The 17,931-nt window shown below is 56.9% G+C and overlaps 5 protein-coding genes across 6 annotated transcripts; 3 read left to right on the forward strand and 2 right to left on the reverse strand.

The window, feature by feature from the left end:
• Nucleotides 1-1,470: 1,470 nt before the first annotated feature.
• On the forward strand, nucleotides 1,471-2,462 carry LMH87_011591 (uncharacterized protein; the record flags this gene model as incomplete). The annotated part of the gene is made up of 3 exons (XM_056200757.1): nucleotides 1,471-1,583; nucleotides 2,218-2,315; nucleotides 2,371-2,462. 3 exons carry the CDS (start codon nucleotides 1,471-1,473, stop codon nucleotides 2,460-2,462), a joined length of 303 nt encoding a protein of 100 aa, XP_056052575.1.
• Nucleotides 2,463-6,145: 3,683 nt separating this feature from the next.
• On the forward strand, nucleotides 6,146-7,708 carry LMH87_011592 (uncharacterized protein; the record flags this gene model as incomplete). Its single annotated transcript, XM_056200758.1, has 1 exon — nucleotides 6,146-7,708. The coding sequence occupies one exon, from the start codon at nucleotides 6,146-6,148 to the stop codon at nucleotides 7,706-7,708; it is 1,563 nt and encodes a 520-aa protein (XP_056052576.1).
• Nucleotides 7,709-8,661: 953 nt separating this feature from the next.
• On the reverse strand, nucleotides 8,662-13,802 carry LMH87_011593 (uncharacterized protein; the record flags this gene model as incomplete). Its single annotated transcript, XM_056200759.1, has 11 exons — nucleotides 8,662-10,049; nucleotides 10,151-10,266; nucleotides 10,340-10,411; nucleotides 10,478-10,601; nucleotides 10,684-11,025; nucleotides 11,083-11,245; nucleotides 11,306-12,048; nucleotides 12,105-12,338; nucleotides 12,404-12,683; nucleotides 12,746-13,525; nucleotides 13,581-13,802. The coding sequence occupies 11 exons, from the start codon at nucleotides 13,800-13,802 to the stop codon at nucleotides 8,662-8,664; spliced, it is 4,464 nt and encodes a 1,487-aa protein (XP_056052577.1).
• A 348-nt stretch (nucleotides 13,803-14,150) lies between these two features.
• Nucleotides 14,151-14,894, reverse strand: LMH87_011594 (uncharacterized protein; the record flags this gene model as incomplete). The annotated part of the gene is made up of 1 exon (XM_056200760.1): nucleotides 14,151-14,894. The coding sequence occupies one exon, from the start codon at nucleotides 14,892-14,894 to the stop codon at nucleotides 14,151-14,153; it is 744 nt and encodes a 247-aa protein (XP_056052578.1).
• Nucleotides 14,895-15,914: 1,020 nt separating this feature from the next.
• Nucleotides 15,915-17,303, forward strand: LMH87_011595 (uncharacterized protein; the record flags this gene model as incomplete). 2 transcript variants are annotated; one of them, XM_056200762.1, is made up of 2 exons in its annotated part: nucleotides 15,915-16,908; nucleotides 17,073-17,119. In XM_056200762.1, 2 exons carry the CDS (start codon nucleotides 15,915-15,917, stop codon nucleotides 17,117-17,119), a joined length of 1,041 nt encoding a protein of 346 aa, XP_056052579.1. The 2 variants fall into 2 exon arrangements, with proteins under 2 accessions (XP_056052579.1, XP_056052580.1); XM_056200761.1 differs by having other exon boundaries at nucleotides 15,915-17,303.
• Between the last annotated feature and the right edge of the window lie 628 nt (nucleotides 17,304-17,931).

Raw genomic sequence — 17,931 nt, forward strand, 5'->3', positions numbered from 1 at the left:
CGCCTCGTAGGGCCAGAGCCTCGGCTCCGGGCCGCATATCTGTACGGCAGAGTGCCAGCAGTGTTGGCAGTGGTTTACGCGTACCTGGGGATTGGAGCCGCCCCCATTTCGGTTTCTGAACAATATCCTTCCAGGGGAGGGTATATCAGTACAACTTCCAGCATGCGCTGACTTGGATCAGTTGACAATTGGCGCTGGGGCCTTGTACCTGTTACTTGACCTCCAGACAGGCCCCCCCCAGCCCCTGGCCATGCTGCTTGAAACCCATCCGAGAAACAAATCTGCGCACCCCTGCTGGATGGACTTGGCCTGCATTTGAGCGCGAGGCTGTACCAGTCGCAGTACCAGCACTCCGCACAGTTGTTTCCAGGACCGGGTTGCCGGGATTGCGCTCCCTACTGCTGGGGCGTTGTTCAGCGCCGCGAGCGCCAGCTGAAGCTCCGGCTGGGCTGTTTGGACCGTGCGTGTCTTGGAACGTAGAATTTTCTTCTTCTTCTTCTACTTCTGCGTGCGGGTTAATTCGTACCAGTTGCCAGTGTGCTGCTCTCTCTCAAGAATGGAGATTTCATTTCAAGAATCCAGGTTCATCTTCATGCGGCTCTGACATTTGGTGCATCGCCGTCGTCGCAACCTCGACGCCTGGTCCCTGTGAAAAAAGGGCCGCGCCGCCGACGGGCACTATCTTTATGCAAGCAATCCCGCGCGCCCTGTGCACTTCGTCTCATTACGCTTGCCTGTAGGGATGCAACCACAAGAGTTACAGTGTAGCATCTCAATTTTGGGGCTTTGCTCCTTCTGATCCTGCCTGGTTGTTTTAGCACAGGACATATCGGAGGTACCTAGCAGGCAGACATGACGAATTTGCTATCCTTCTTGTTGGTGATTCGTGCCACCTGAAGGGGCCTCTTAACATCGTTCATTCTATTTTTGTTTGCCGAGTAACGCCTCGTTTCCTTCCATCGGTCTTCCTTGTTCCTATTTTCTCCTATGCGGTCGGGGTCCGGCCTTGTGATGGCGCGAGCGTCTATAGCCAATTCGATAGTGCGCCTCTCGCTCGCCGGCATAATAACAGGCTCCCTATAACAGGCGCTGGGAGGTGAGAGCTCACTCGAGCAGATGCACGAATAATGTCACTCGGTCTTCTTCTGTGACGGCGAGGCTCCTGGGGCTGTGTGTGTGACTACGAGGGCTGGCGCCCGGCCATTTGGCTTTTAGCGGCCTGCACATCCCTGCGAGTCGTGCCTACCCTGTTCCGCGTCGTCACATCTCAGAAAAAGAAAAGAGTAATAAAAACCCCAGTAGCACCAAAGTGGATCGCGACTACTCAACGGACAGCGTCGCCATTTTGGTACCAACTGCCAGGTTACAGGTCCGAAGTGGCTTGGTGTGCTTGGCTAGGGTGACAATGATGGCGTCGATTCACCCAGCGCTGCGACCAGGGGCCTGCGGCATACACACGTACTCAGTAGAATGCTCCGGAGGCAGGAGATGTGGCTGGATGATCCTATCCTCGTAATAAGCGTGCCCATCCAGCGTGACAGAGGCAGCTGCCTGATGCTGGAGGATGGTGACTTGGACATTCGGTAGCGCAACGCCAACGCAAGACTCTCGGCAACGGTTGCGCATGGCAGAAAACGCTGCACTGAAAGATCGAGGCATCTGTTCCGTCCTGTGCGCACTTGTGGGAGACTCGACAGGTATGCTGGGAGCAACGGCTCAAGTCGTTGTGCTTCTGGAAAGGGGATAGTGCCTTGTGATGTACAGGTTTCTGGTGGCAGCCTGGAGGGCACTAGTAAAACGGATTTTGGGGCGCCAACCGCGGGACAAGGCAAGAAAATAGTTGGACCAAACCGGTCAGTGGTCAGTCAGCGACTGCGACAGGTGCAAGTTGCCAGCACCAGGCTGATGAGTGGTCGAAAATGCCGAGTACGAGTCCAGTCCGGCCTGCTACCGCCCAGTCGGAATGCTGCACTGCGGATGCAGCGTTGTTGATCAGTTTGTTGGTGAACGAGCTTAATGGGGCCCTGTGCATGCAGAAAGTGTCTCTTCATTGTCGAAACTTGGCTGGCACCTGGCCATTGGCAGCGTACTGGTGACTGGCGCGCCGTCAGTTGGCATCATCGAGGCAGCGTGGCAGCCAACCAGGCGTGTGAACAGCCACGGCCGAGACTTGGGACAGCACGCCCTCTCCACTTGTAACAGTAGCTATTCTGTTAGTGTCATTCTTAAGGACGGGCCGCTACCGTTGCGACTTGCGAGCAAGCAGCTACTTATTATTACTGACACCAGTTCGTTGGGGACAAAGACCGCTTCAGGTATGACTGATGCCTGCTAAGTCCCAACCTACTACCAGTACTGATATTGGCACAGATTACCAGATGCTGGTATTCGATGTGGTGCCGTGTGCGTGGGGCGATGTGATTGATGGATACGTATCCGTAGAAGTTTGTGCTGGTCCGTAGTGGGCGAGCCTCCCATAGGATGGCAGCTGGGCTGCCGTGGCAGGAAAAACTTTCGAATGGAGTCCGGAAGGCGGCAACGTATGAGTAGAGCGCGATTCTGGAGGGACATGGTACGTTCTGTAGCCATCTTTGGTTTCATGTTGAATGCTTGACAAACACAGCGAGTTTCGTTAATCGCTCATATCGGTGAAATTGATCTTGGTTAGGCTGCAAGCCGCACTTCGGTAGCCACGGCGCAATGCGGTCGTCTTGATGCGCAATCGGTGCCTGCAGCTCAATCATTGGATTCGGTTGATTGATGGGCAAACAGGGTGCATCATCTTCTCTCTGGTCAGCGCTAGTCGAAGCCCTGGTGGGCTTGTACCAGTAGAAGGCGTCGCTACAACGTTGTGCCGCTGCGCAGCCTCGCATACTTGAATCGGGGCGTGGAGAGTTGGGAAGGCGGCGCCATTCGGTTCGCAGACAATGTCACTGGGAGCAAAGTATGGAAAACTTGCTTTGACAGACGAGTCAGATGGACTGGTTTGACTCTTGGCAAGCTGGCTTTCCAACCGCCGACGACATGATCCAGTTACCAGCCACCGACTGGCACTATTACTGGTAGCGTTGCAACGGTGCTTTTTGCCCTACCCTGCTTTGCCTGCCCTCATTCGTTGACGGACGGGAGACGGCGCCGAGAGACTATCGAGACAAGCAGACTAGTCAGTTGCTAGCAGCGAGCAAGGCCTGCGGCGGAGCCCCTGGTGAAAACGTTCAACTGGCTGGTCGTTGACTGATGGCCCGTCGGCTAGATGCTGCTACGTCGGGAGAATGGGCGCTGCGTGTCGACGGAAGAGGACAGTGATCGACACGGCGAAATGCCTGCTTAATTAGTTGAGGAGTGAGATTGCTCTGTCTGTTGCCTGTGTGCATGCGTGGTGATGCGTCTGACTTGTGGCTTGTGGCTTTTTGCTTTTGGGCCATTTGTTTGTCTCTCTTTTTGACCAGTCAAGTGCAGGAAGAAGAGTTGTGCACTCTCGGTGCACATGTACATGGGCACATACTTAGTGCGTGCATGCTGGACTGCCAGCTTGCATAAAAGTGCAGAGCTAGCGAATTTGTCGCAGAGCGGAACTGCGGCCGCTCGTTGGCATCTACTAGACTTTGGCCACGAGTCAACGGAGACAGGCCAGGCTAAATTTGGCACGATACATTCCAGCCTGGAAGAAGCAAAACTCTCTTTGAGGTTCCTTTTTCCCATCAGTACAATCCTGCCCCAGCGTGCCACGGCAGCGCGGAATGTGCAGCGAGAGTCCGTGCCATTGTCCATGGCATTTCCAGGCAAACCAGGATGCGGTTTTGCTGACTTGGCCGGAGCCGGGGAGGATGGTGTCTCGTACGGCACTAAAAGCAGACTAGCTGGGATTGATTGGACTAAATTGGTCGGATCTTCTTTATTTATTTCTTTTTTAACGAACTTGTTCATGTCTGCCTGGTCAAGACTATAATCGACTTGGGGGCCTTTTTTCTTTTCTTTTCTTCTTGATGCTGTTCTGCTGTGTTTGCTCGGGCGATTCAGACGCAGCCAGTCAGCTGGCACTGGGTGCAGTCGTAATAAGCGAGAGAGCAAACAACAAACTGGGCTAATTAATATGCAATCGTGAGTGCCGGCCCAGCGGACTGGTTCTGGGGGAACTCAATCTGCTGGCGGTGCACTGCAGTAGTGGCACAGAGGATGTGCGCCGTGGTGTGGTGCCAGGTGCCATGTGCCGGCCTGCTGGGTGCTGAGCCCTCTGTACCGGTAGGTAGTACAAGTAAAATGGCAAACGTCCCAGCAGCCAGGTAGCGTTGTGCCCTACTGCAAGCCTGCTGCAGGTGCATGTGGGAGCAAACAAAAGCCAGGCCACGCCAAGCCAGGCGGTAATGTGGCATAAATAAATGAACTGCAGGCATAATAGAGAATTCATTTCTTAGGGCGATCCCCTGCTGGCGCCACCGCATCTCATCGACGCTTTTCTCTTTCTCGAATTTTGCAGCGTCCGACATTGAGACAAACGGCCAAGGACCCAGGGGGGGGGGGGCCCTGGCAGCGGGAAAAGTAAGCTATGACGAAGAGGGCATGCGTCTCCGGCGCACTAGGTAGGGCAAGCAGATGAGGATGACCAGAGACGAGCCGGCCGGCGATGGAAGGTCACTCGCTGAATGGAAGTACGGAAGACGATTGTGTGATTAATCGACAATTATATGCCGAGAGAAACAGGGTCTTGTGTGCAGCCGGCATGCAGCCAGCGTTGCCGTCGCGAACTGTCATGTTGCACCTCTTCATCACACCCAGATGATTACAGCGGATGAGCCCCTGTGGTTGTGCCGCGTTGCACCCGTTCAGCTGCGCCGTCCAGCGGATGTGCTGCCCCCACACCCTACCTAGGTAGGACTGTTTAGCGTTCTGTTCAGGCGATACCCGTCCGAAGCATGATCCACTGGGGACCGGGCACCCATGTTCGAGGGTGGTGTGGCTCCCTCAGCTTCGGCTCCACCCAGCCAGGAGACTAGACCGAAAAGAATTCTGCTGGTACTGGCACTGGTGGGTGGTGACCTCTGGTGCGTGTGAATGGCCCCTGCCCACTTTCCAGACTCTCGGGCCCCCCCCTCCCCTCCTTGCTCTTTCCCCCCCGAATCGCCCAATCGCCCTGTCCGGTGCGCTGGGAATCCCGACGCTTTGGGGCGCTGTCAGCCTGCCAGCACTGCGCTCGCAGCCACCGCCAACCGCTTAGATTTTGTCGTTCTTCACCAACTCTGTACCTCGACTTGCAAGTCCTCATCGCTGGCGACCTACTGTCTGGGGGATATCCAATTCATTTCGTGGAGACGGCCCTGGGTACTGCTATACCCATCATTGACCCGTCCTCCTCCTGCCTGGCCTGCTGCTGCCGGTTCCTGCTCGTCCTCGGCTGGCTTGACACTATCCGACGCCTGTACCACCCAAACCACCTCAGGTACCACGGTGCCACCGTCTCCCCAGTCTCACGCTGTCTCTCTTCTCTCCCACTCAACTCTCGCCCGCGCCTTCACACACACACTCCCTCTCTCCCTCTCTCTCCCTCTCCCTCACCCGCTATTCACCAGTCTAGTTACTACTTCTCTGCCACACTCCCCCAAGACACCTTCCCGTCCTCACACATCCTTCTTTCAACGCCTTTCTTCGCGTTGGCCTCTGCGTCTCCTCGTCGTCGCCTTTTCCGACGCGGTGCCGTACATCACCGCATTTCTCTTCTCTTACTCCTTCCTTTGCTCGTATATCTGCTTTTTTGCTTTTCATTCTTCTCATCCCTTGATCGCACGCCTCTGTCCGTCGTCTTGTCTTGCCGCTACTGTCCACAACTCGATTCGACTTCCTTTTTGCATCTTGCGGTCACTGCCTCATCCGCCTCGAACGTGCGTTTCCCACTACCAAACATCTGCCGTACCGTTTATTACATTCCGAGGTGAGCATCAAACTACAGCCTCTTGTCCCCGTATATATCCCAAGAGGCTCCTTCCATGCGCTACCTCCACGCGACTACCCACGCCTAAACTATCATCCGACCGCAACCCATTCTCATCTCGTTCCCTTCGCAACCTCTACTTTGTTGCTAACTCGTACCAAGCCCGTAACTGGGCCCTCTCAACGGTCTTGACCTTACTCATCTTCACATTTCCTCGTCATGGCGTCCGCCGCCCTAAAGACGTCGACCATTGCGTCCAACGACAATGTTCAGCGCATACACCGCATCACAAGAGAAAACCGCAGCCTATGGTACCAGTTGAAAGTTCTCCAGCAGCCTGAGCGCGCCCGAGCATGTGGTGCTGGCATGAAGGCCAACAGCGACCGCCGTCCCGTGGATCCTCCGCCTGTTGTCGAGCTTCGCATTATTGAGGGCCCTTCCGTTGAAGAAGGCAAGGACATCACCTTTGACTACAATGCCAACTTCTTCCTCTACGCCAGCCTCGAGCAGGCCCGTCCCATGGCACACGGCCGTGTTCAAACTCCCGCCACCCTCAATCCTCCCATTCTCACCGGTGTTCCTGCCTCGGGCATGGCCTATCTCGACAGACCGCACGAGGCTGGCTATTTCATCTTCCCCGATCTTTCTGTCCGCCACGAAGGCTACTTCTGTCTCTCTTTCAGCCTCTTTGAGACAACCAAGGAGGAAAAGGACTTCGATCTCGAACCCGCCACAGATATGCCCCCTGGTGTTGACTGGCGCATGGAAATCAAGACGCTTCCCTTTAACGTCTTTAGTGCCAAGAAGTTTCCCGGCCTCATGGAGAGCACCACTCTCAGCAAGATTGTTGCCGACCAAGGCTGCCGAGTCCGAATTCGCCGCGATGTTCGCATGAGAAAGCGCGACTCCAAGGGCGCTTCCACCCACGACAGCAGAGAGGAAGCCTACCGCAAGCCGGCGCCTCGTCCCATCAACACCGCTCCCAGCCCCCGCGACAGATCACTTAGCAACTCAAGCGAGCATCGCCCTCAGTACCCAGCCGACCCCCAGCGACGCCCCTCTGCTGCTGACTCTCACGCCTCTCACGCCTCCCACCCGCCTACCTACGAGCACAATGGCCCTCCAGCGCGTCATCTTTCCTTTGGCAGCGACGCGCCACTGCAAGCTCGCGCACCGCCTCCTCTACATCACCCCATCGCCCCGCGACCCTATTCGAGCCACATGCCATCCTCCACAGGACCGCAGCAAGCCAACACGGCGTCATCGTACCCAGAGCCGGAACATTCCTACAGCCACTCTTCCACACCTCGTCCATGTCCGTCGCCCGCGCTTTCTATCAAACCAGACGTCTACGAGCCGAGACCGAGCCTCACCCATGTTCCGCCTTCGCCTTCCTCGTTCTCATCTAGCGATCATCATTCCAGACGCAGCTCATACGTTTCTCCTCACATGCCCATGTCATCTTATCCGTCTCGCCGGCCCCTGCTTCCTCAACCGTCGTCCTCTCATGCGCCGCTCAAGATTGCTTCGCTCATGTCGCCGCTTCCACCCATCGAAGCCGAGACGGAGGCACCTCCTCGCCTACCACATATCCCTACTGGTGGAAAGCGCAAGCACGACTTCGTCTTTCACCAGACGACGGACCCCTTGCACAACCGCCAGCGCCAAGTCGATATGCATCACCGGAGCAACCCGCCACGCCTCTATCCCGAGCCTGATCAATGCATGTATTCGAGAGCTGACGGCAACATTGGCTACGTCCGTTTCAATTCTTGCCAATAGGCGCGAGCCCTGCCTAGGATGTCAGCATATTCCTGGGCTGTATAACTTACCATTCACTTCGATTCCACCTGCACACGTGAGCAACCGGAGTCCCGTTTTCGATTACGTGCCGCTCTTCGTCGAGCACCCATTCTCCCATTTTTCATTTGCGTCATATAACAGCGAACACGGATATCGGGCCGGAACACCTACGCTTTTTCTATTCTATTGCTTCGAGGCGTTCCGGTACTTTTTTTTTTAAGCGAATTGACGAAACGATATTCTTTCGCATCCACGGCTCAATACGAAGCCGCAGCCACTCTTTACCAGCGAATATGTCTTCTCTTCTTCTACTGGGATACGGCGTTTATTCAGCGGTTGTAACACACTTTTCAATTGAGCACGTATGGCGGCATTCGAGAACTACAGGGAAAAGGAGGGTCTCATAGTTTGAAGCAAAGTTCTTCTACATACCGCGCTTGATGCATTTACTCTTGCGTCGGAAAAGATGTCATGCAGGACATTCTCATTCTTGGACAAACTGTAATGTTATCCCTAATTTTTTTTGATATGACATTCTTGATCTTGGGTTTTTGTATCGAATGACAGAAATTGGATCATTCCTTGGCACAGCAGCCTTTTATTCAACGGGTATGGGTTTTGGTTTTGGATAAATTAGGGTATCTATATTCTCGCTATTTCTCAAAAGAGACGTTTATCACTGCTCCTGTGCGGACGCATATTTTTTTTACTCTACCATCAATCATTCGATTCACCTCTTGGCGTACGTGTAATCAATCCGTGAAGATTCAGACTGAAGACGAAGAGCTTTTTATGCATGTGCAACTGTACGATTTCTTTAACAGTTTAGCTCGCTAGCATCTAGTTACGTTTAGTCTCAATTAACAGGTCGAAGTAATAGGTATTTGTCACGGCATCTGTACCACTCTTGGGATTGTTAGATGTCGGCACCATTAAACACGCAGCTGCCCGTCTTCCCCAATCAACTCCTTGGGCGTGCCCACTCGCACCAGCGCACCCTGATCTAGCACCAGCACCTTGTCGAACCCGCGCACGCTCTCCAGCCGGTGCGCCACCGCAAGCACCGTGCAGTCCGCAAATGCAGCCTTGACCACGTCCACCATCAGGCGCTCCGTCGCCACGTCCACCGCGCTCGTTGCCTCGTCCAGCACCAGGATCCCACCTGACCCGACCCGGCTGTTCTTGCGGACCAGGGCACGGGCGAGGCAGAGGAGCTGCTTCTGACCGTGCGACAGGGACGCGTCGCTGACGTCGGCGTCGAGTCCGCCAGGGACGGCGAGGACGGCGTCCTTGAGCGAGACTTGGGCTAGGGCGTCGAGGAGGGCCGCTTCGTCTGATGATGAGGAGGAAGAGGAGCCCGGGAGGAGGTTGAAGCGGATGGTGCCGGGAAAGAGGACGGGTTCCTGCGGAACGGTGATGAGACGCGAGCGGAGCGTGTCGAACGGCACGAGGGACACGTCGACGCCGTCAATGGTCGTGGTGCCGCTGTAGCGGAGCAGCTGGTAGAGCGCGAGGAGCAGCGACGACTTGCCGCTGCCGGTGCGGCCGCAGATGGCGACCTTTCCCCCCGGCCGGATGGACGTGGTGAGGTGCCGCAGCACCGGCTGGTCATTCTCGCCAATGGGCGCATCGTCATCATGAGGAGAAACGACGAGGCTGGGGTCAGCCGACGATGCCGGAGGAGGGGCGGAGGAGGAGCTGCTCTTGTACGAAGCGCAGAGGTTGCGAATCTCAATGGCGCCGCGCGCGGGCCAGTCGGCGGGCGGCTCCGTCGCGCCCTCTCTCTCGACCTCTTGCGGCGTCGCCTGCTCAAACGTGCGCAGCCGGGCGATGGCGCCGAGCGACGTCTCGAGCTGCGTCCACGACGTGACGAACTGGGCGAGCACGGCGCCGAAGCCGAGGACGTTGGAAAAGGACACGGCGACGCTTCCCGTGCCCGACTGGCGCACCACGACGGCCAGCACGACGAGCACGACGGCGAGCCCGCCGACCATCAGGTCGAGCACAAGGGTGAGCCAGCGCTGGATGGCAAAGAGCAGGTAGTGCGGGCGCTGCGAGCGGTCGAGCAGCGCGACGGCGTGGCGCCGCAGGCCCGCCTCCCAGCGGAGGGCGCGGACGGTGGCCAGCCCCTCGGCCGTCTCGACGAGGTGCGAGAAGAGCGGCGCCGAGGCGCGGAGCTGCAGCAGGCGCAGCTGCCGCGAGGTGCGCAGGTAAAACTTTTGCAGGACGTAGAGGAGCACGAGCCCGACGGGGATGGTGGCCGCGAGGTAGGCCGAGCCGAGCATGACGAGGGCGCCTGTGCCAACGACGGAGAGGGTACCTGGGAATTTGTGAGGAGGATGGTCTTGGCGGGTGAATTTAGAGACAATGAAAGGGGGACTGGAACAAGCAATTTGAAAGGAGGGGGGGGGGGGCTTTTACCTTTGAGGGAAGTAAAGACGGCCGTGGGGAGATCTTGGTCGACGAGAGTCATGTCCTGGCTGAAGCGGTTGACGAGATTGCCAATGCTGCTGGTCGCAAAAAAGGACATTGGCGCACTGGAACGAGAGAGGACACGGTAAATCAGCATGATGAGAGAGAATGGCTCCAGGTCAAAAGTAGAAAACGCACCGCATCGCAGTTCGGAGCAGGTTCCAGTGAAGCTTGCCGGCCGACTTGGGGATCACCATGACAAACATGAACCTAGAACGTGATTAGCTTGAGATGCTTGTTATCCAAGTATGGATTGTCATTGTAGACGAGTCTCACCAAATGTCGAAACCAATCGTAATGAGCACCACCATGCTAAATGTGCAGTAGACACCATAGTACAGGCCATCGCGGGTCTTTTCGTTGGAGGTGTTGTGCTCGGTCCACCATTTCAACCAAATTCCTAGCATCTCCCAAGTTAGCCATCTCGTTACCATGTCAATGTGCCATGCCAATGTTGCAATATTTCCCTAGAAAAAGCATACCTTTCATGACGGCAAACACCTCCATGCTCGTGGCAAACGACAGCGCAACCAAGCCATACTTCCACCCAATCGACTTGAAATAGTACCAGTACAGCGACGTGTCGCCCTGCGACTGCACCAGGTCGTCAATCTGCTGCTTGATTTCCTTTTCCTTGCTCGCCGCCGCGTCGGGCGTGCTGTCCGCCCCGGCTGCCTCTTCCGCGGCGGGCTCGTCGTCACCGGAGCCCGCATCGTGGCTCTGCGCTCGGGATTCTTGGTCGGCAATGGCCGCGTAGGGCCCTTGGCGGGCGATACGGCACTGATCCATGACGACAACATGGTCTGCTTGCTGAACGATTCGTACTGTGTAGCGCGTCAGTGGGAGAGGTGCGTGGTGTGTGTGCTAGCCGTGGAGCTCACAGGAGTGTGTGGCAATGATGACGGCGCTGCCGAGTTGCCGCGCAAGACCCGAGGGGCCGAATACTTGCTCCCAGACATACTTTTGCGTCGGCTGATCTAGACTCGAAAAAATGTTATCAATCACAAACACGGGCGGTGCGGCGAAAAGAGCTCGTGCAAGCGCCTAAAGTACATTGCTGTCAGCGCTTCTACATCACGCTGTGCCTCGGCGTTGGATTCTTACCACGCGGTGTCTCTGGCCGCCGCTCAAGGAGTTGCCTTTGGTCGTCAAGACAGTCATGTCGCCATCAGCTAGCTGCGCAAGATCCTTGCCGAGCCCACACGCCTTGACAATTCTATTGTACCGCATCTCGTCAAAGTCGCCGACCGTCCAGCCAACAATGTTATCGCGAATGGTGCCCTTGAAGAGCCAGGCCGACTGCGAGCAGTACCCAAACCGGGCCACGTCAATCTCGAACTCACCGCTCACGACTGAGAGCTCTCCGAGAAGTGCCTGCAGGAGCAGACTCTTGCCGGAGCCTACTTTGCCGGTGACGGCGCAGATGTCTCCGGGCTTGATGGCCAGGTCGATATCGTGAAGGATAGCCTCGTCACCAATCTTGGCAGAAAGGGAAGCTCCGCGCAGGGTGATGCTACTTTTGGGCATGCGATCCATCTCAATGCCAGCAGATTGCGTGTTTTCGGAGGTGTCAGCAGCAGTAGTGCCACCGACGCAGTTCTGGCTGGTGATGGTGTCGTGAAATTTGGCTTGCTCGAGGAATTTCTCGACACGCTCGAAAATACCAAAGGAACTGGCAAAGCTGGGGAAAGAAGAGAGTAGATTGGCCAGAGGGCTCATCATGAGGCTCATGATGGAAAGCGACGTAAAGGCCGTAGAGATGTCGAGGCCGCTATTAGCGTCGTGGCGTCTAACGGCGAGAGTGATGCCAAAAGTCAAGAGGGGTGCCAAAGACGGGCTCAGGTTGCCTAGATGAAGTATTAGGCTGGCGAAAACCTAACCATTGGGGCCGTTTGCTGCATACCTAAAACGTTCATGTACACGATGAACATGCGGAACTGCTTCGACTCTTTGAGCTCAAGGACACGAAGCGACTGGATATACTCCAGCCAGACGGGCACCAGACCCAGCATCTTGGTTTCCCGAATGGAGCCAACCACACTCGATGTTATCGACACCCGCTTCTGGATGGCGACGTTCCAGGCCTTGATGGCCGGGCCCATGCGCTTTGGGAGCTGACTCATGAGAACAAAGCAGACTATCTTCAAAGTTAGAATATGATACAACTCTGCCGCGATGATGGTATAGCAGCTTTCGTCTTACGTAGAGCAGAGGCAATGGGCCCGACACAGCCGACGCCGAGCTGCCGAGCAAGAAGCCAAGTGGCGAGGGCAATCTCGATGGGATTCGCCCAGAGATCGTGCACGCCGGAGAAGGCTCTGCTGATGACGCCGACGTCGGGTCCGATGAGCGTGAGCGTGGCCATCTCCGCGGCCACGGCCGTAGATACGCCCAGCGACTCGGCGCACACAAGCGAGACGAGGCCACCGCGGATCATGGTCAGGCCGCGGTAGAGGTGGTGATTGTAGAACCCAGTCGCAAACTGTGCACGCGGGTGTGTGTTAGTGGTAGAGCTCTGTCTACGCTGTGATCCAGGCTACATACCGCCGTTCCAATGTAAAACAGACCAGTCGCAGCAATGAGAGCGTACGCGACATCCTGATGGTACTCGCCGCCTTTCTGGTCGTGCTGCACGAATTCAATAATGTACTGAAGCAAGAATGGCTGCGTAAACTTGAAGCCCGTCATGAAAAGCCGCGCAATGACCGTCTTGGCAATCGTCACCTTGAGACACGCCACAATGACCAGCGGCAGCCTGTACTTGGACGGCGCCGTCCTGGACACGCGCTCCCGAAACTCGGCGAGCAGCCTCTCCGAGCGCAGCTCCTCGTCCGTCTCATACAGCGTGTCCAGGTCCAGCGTCGCGCTGAAGCCGCGCGTGAGCAGCCCGTTGAGCCACCAAAACGCACCTCTGCTAAACACGCTCGCCACGGCTTCCGGGCAGCGCTTCAGCGCCTGCCACGAGCCCACGAGGTAGCGCGTCTTGCCGAGGGACTCGGCGAGCAGCATGACGACCTTGGTCGCGAGCTGCGCCGTGAAGAGCGCGGGTAGGAGGGCGTGTTGCTGCTGCTGCTGGTCGTGGAGGAGCAGCAGCCAGAGGGTACGGCACTGCGCGCCGTCAAAAAGGACGGACAGCGAGAGATAGACGCAGAGAATGGTGGAGGGCCGGACGGCGCGCTCGTGCTCAAGGTAGCTGAGCGCGCCCATGACGAGCGCCGTTGCCACGCCCAGCGCGGACGACGCGATGCCGAGCTTCGGGCCATGGAGAGTGGACCAAGAGATGAGGATGGCGAGCTGGAGGGAGGCAAAGACGACGTAGATGGCCTGGTTGAAATGGCTTAGCTGGGGAACGATGCAGTGAGTGTTGGGAGGGACTTACAAGCTTGACGAGGCGAAGAGGGCGACCGGCGACTTTGCGGCTGTGCGTCCGGAGATGGACGAGTCGTGGGATGGCAACGCTCAGGAGAATGGCATACGGCGTGATGGACAGCACAGATTGCTCAAAAGCAAGGGTAAAGTCGAAGCGCGACTGTGCACCACAGTGGCCTACCGTCGGGCCCAAGGAGGCGTCGCAATGCGAATACGTGTTAGTCGAATTCATCGCAAAGGATTACTTTTACACGCAAGGACACAGTTGCTCTGATGGATTGTAATGATGAGGAAGGGACTTCTTGTATTGTCTACATTTCTAGGATCGTCGACGCAAAAGCCGGTAAGCCTTGGGGGTTAAAGTCACGTACTTGGCTGACGACAGCCTTGCATGGCATGGACTGGACTTGGATGTACGGGGAAGGTGGCCGTGGTGGCGTAGGGCTAAGATTAAGGCTGAGAAAAACGCCCGGTATTGTTCTCAGTAAGAAATCGCAAAGTGCTGTATTACGGTATCTTGAAGCATACTTTTTTTCTATCTTTTCTTTGTAATCTTCTTCTTTTGCGGCGGCGCGCGAAGCTACTGCTTTTTGGCTAACGGCTTGTCGTAATGTAGATTGGCACTGCACGTTTCTTGAATCTCGCTATCCAGCGTGAAGATCCTGTCCACGTCGAGCGCGGCAAACTCGTCCGGGTTCTCGACCGCCAAGTCGTAGTGCCGCAGCGCCAGCAGCAGCTGGGCCGCCCACACATGCTCGCTGACGCGTCCCACGCCCGTCGCCAGTGGCGTCATGAGGATCGCCTCGATCCTGTCCTCCTCGCCCGCCGTCTCATTGTGCTTCTCAACCGCGCACAGCATGCTCCACACGCACTGGTACACGACCTCCTTGTCCCAGGTGACGTCCTCGGGGACGCGCATCGTCGGGCAGAGGAGCAGGTGCCGCACGCCCCAGACGTTCCTGGACCGCGCCGCAAAGGCCGCCGGGATGGGCACGGGCGTGCAGGAGCCCGGGATCGCCCATCCGCGGTACTCCTTGTAGAGGACGGCCTGCGCGGTGCGGGTCAGCGCGAGGTAGTCGTCGGTCGGCGAGAGGGCGCGCGAGATGGCATCGTCAAAGGCGCCGTCGAGGCGGCCATACGAGTTGGCGGGGGAGACGATGGCGTCAAGGCGCACGGATGCGGGCAGCTGGGAGAGGGAGCTGCTGTGGATGGTGATGCTGGCAAAGGAAGGCGGGCTGGTGAGGGCGGCGGCCCGTAGGTAGGCTTCGCGGTCCTTGTCATGCATGCAGAGCAGGTGGATGGTGAGGTTGGCGGGCTGTGGCATGATGGTGGCGGGGTGAGATTGGGTGCGGAGAGCTGGCGTGGGATAGGTATGAATAAGGATGCGACCTCGCTGATATGGGAGTTGGAGGGTTTTATCGCTACCTGCTGGTGTAGTTGCTATGATGGATGTTGAAGCAGCTACAATCGTTTATAAGTCGACAGGCGCAAACGGCTGCCTGCTAGGCTACCAGCTGGCAGATCAAGATCGAGATGCGCGTGAAAAAGCCAGATTACAGTCAGCATACTAAATAACTCTTGGTCATTCCGGCGGAAGCAAGGTAGATTGTTTACATGCGGCAGTTCTATGGATTAAAAAAGCGTCAATAGAGTCCGTATATGTCGTCTTGGATCCTAGTCGCATTGCTGTCAGGACCCAGCGCACCATGCCCCGCGAAATTGGGCCTGCAGGTGGTTGCCCGCAAAGGCTCCCGATAAAAAACACAACAGCATTCGGAAAATCAAATGGATAAAAACAAAATGATGCAGAACAAGTCCAATCAGCACTACACGAGTTGCAATTAAATATTTGTTTCATTATGCCCAAACCCATCTCACTATTCGACAACATCGTGCAACACTCGTACACTGTCTCGCGACGCAAAGACCCCCCCCCCCCCCCCCCCCTCACATGGTTGCCGTGGTGAGCAGCCCACGCCGCCAAGTCAACAATGGACCCTTGTCCGACTACATGCCTCGCTGCCTCGTCACCACAATCCTGTGCAACTCAAACAATGGCAAACCAGACCAGACCAAAAGAACCCAGAATGAGAACCTAATAATATATCCAGATACTGCCATCTGCCTTGCCTTTTTCTTCTTTCCCGTTCTTCCCCCTTTCTCCAGCGTTGCATCCCAATTCCTCTTCCTAGCGGCTGTGGCGTCCCCGTTTGATCGCATTCGCTCACATACCTGCGATCTCGTTTTCATACGCATCAGCGAGCAACGAGACACAGTTTCTTTAAAGCTATATTCGACAACACAGGCTGGCTTCTCAGCCATCGAAAACAAATACCGAAAAAAGATGGGCGCTTTCAAGAACCCCTCCATCGCCGCCCTCCAGAGTCGCAGCCGCTTCTGCGAGGGCTCCATGAACGACCGCGCCTCGGCCGCGCCGCCCGTCCACTTCCTCGGCCCCGAGGCCCTGGCCGCTCTCGAACAGCCCGTGCCTCTTCCCGCGAGCGGCAGCAGTGGCAGCAGCGTCGGCAACGGCAACAATCCCCGAGCGAGCCAGGATGCCGGCAGCAACAGCGGCGGCTTCTCCCAGACGTGGTCCCGCAAGACGGGCAGCAGGCTCTTTGGGCAAGTCTGGGAGGGCGTGCGCGACAAGCTTCGCCTGCGCAAAGACGACAACAGCAGTAGCGGCTCGAGCAAGACGCCGGCGGCGGCCATTTCCGCGGCCAAGACGACAACGGCCGTGACGACGACAACGGCAGAGCACATACCCATCTTCACAGACCCGGCGGAGCGCGACGGCCCTCCCGCTTCACGCACGCGCAGCAAGCTCGCCCACCCAGCAGCACCAGCACCAATCGACATCCCGTCCTCCGCCTCCATGGATGCTACTACGGCTGCCGACTTCAAGTTCACAGGCTTCCAGACCGCGCGGCCGTCGCGGGACGAGGTCCTCGCGAGCTACCAGCAGCTCATGGCCGGCGGCTTCTTCCAGGCGCACGCCATCCACTCCAGCCGACACGGCCTCGCTCGACCGCCACAGCCGCCACCACCGATGCCAGGCACCAGCCTGCCCGCACAATCTACGTCCATGCGGCCCGCGACCGCTCGCGCATCCTCGCCGCCGCCGCAGTGGCCGCTCGCCTCGCCTTCATACACGGCGGCGGCGGCGGTGCAGTCCCCCACAAGCGTCTCCTCACGGGGCACCAAGCGCGCGGCCGTAAACGAGTCCGACGACGACGAGAGCATGCACGAAGCCGACGACGGCGACGACGCTGGCGTCTACGACAAGGAGAACCAAGCCCCGCCGCACCCCAACACCGTCCACGACAAGAAGCGTCTCCGTCGCAGCATCTCCCGCGAGAGCCTCTTCCTCCCCAAGATCCGCTCCTCTTCTTCCTCGCGCCGCAGCCTCTCCACCTCCTCGCACGCCCTCATCCCTCCCGCCGCGACCAACAAGCTGCAGAAGCGCCGCCCGCACGCCAACAGCAAGTACCAGGACCACCAGCAGCAGCAGCAGTACGTCAGGGCCGCGTCGCGCCCCCGCCACGTTAGCGACGGCGGCGGGAGCGCGCGCGTGCTCCGCGGTCGCCCTGCGGCCGCCGAGGCGAACCGCTCGATGCGCGTGGTGCCCGATGAGGGCCGCGGCATCCCCAGCGTGCCCGCCATCCCGGCCAAGTTTACGTATGGAGAGGATCGGCAGAATAACGGTCCCTGGAGAGGACTTCGAGTGCGTTGAGCCTTTTCTGTGGCGTGGACGGCTTATGATGTGAATGAAAAGGTTTTTATGAATTCTGGTTTTTGTGTCTTTAGGATTGGGGAATTTTTTTTTCTGGTAACGATTTTATGACCACGTATATAAACGAATTCGCTGTTGGCGAAAAGAGAGGACATGACGGCCAGCACTAAGAAATATGAACACGGCCATACAACCTACCATTCTTGTTTGATTCGCGCGGTTTCACATGTGGGCTGCCGAACAAGTTTCAAGTAACGGCATCGCGCTCGATGCTGGAATTAGTACATATCTACCTAGTAATGAGAGAGAGAGAGAGAGGATGACAAAGATAAAAGTCCCGTAATGGAGATGAACAGTTTGCAAAAGTTCAGCCAAGACAAGAAGAATAAATGTCCCACAAGACCCCCTCAAAACGTCTTTTTCCCATGTCCCCTTGACCATGACAAGTCGGCTCCGCGAAAAAAATTGAAACCGACGAAAATAAAAATACCCTCCAGATCAGTGTGGACAATGAGGGTTGAATACATTCCATCAAACCAACCAAACACGGTTCGTGACAATAAAAAATTCAATACATGAAACAGTCCCAACACCCACGCATATAACTGGCAATGAAGCAAGCGCCTTT

Source organism: Akanthomyces muscarius, chromosome 4 (genome assembly GCF_028009165.1).
Source record: "Akanthomyces muscarius strain Ve6 chromosome 4, whole genome shotgun sequence".
In the NCBI taxonomy this organism is placed as follows: Eukaryota; Fungi; Ascomycota; class Sordariomycetes; order Hypocreales; family Cordycipitaceae; genus Akanthomyces; species Akanthomyces muscarius.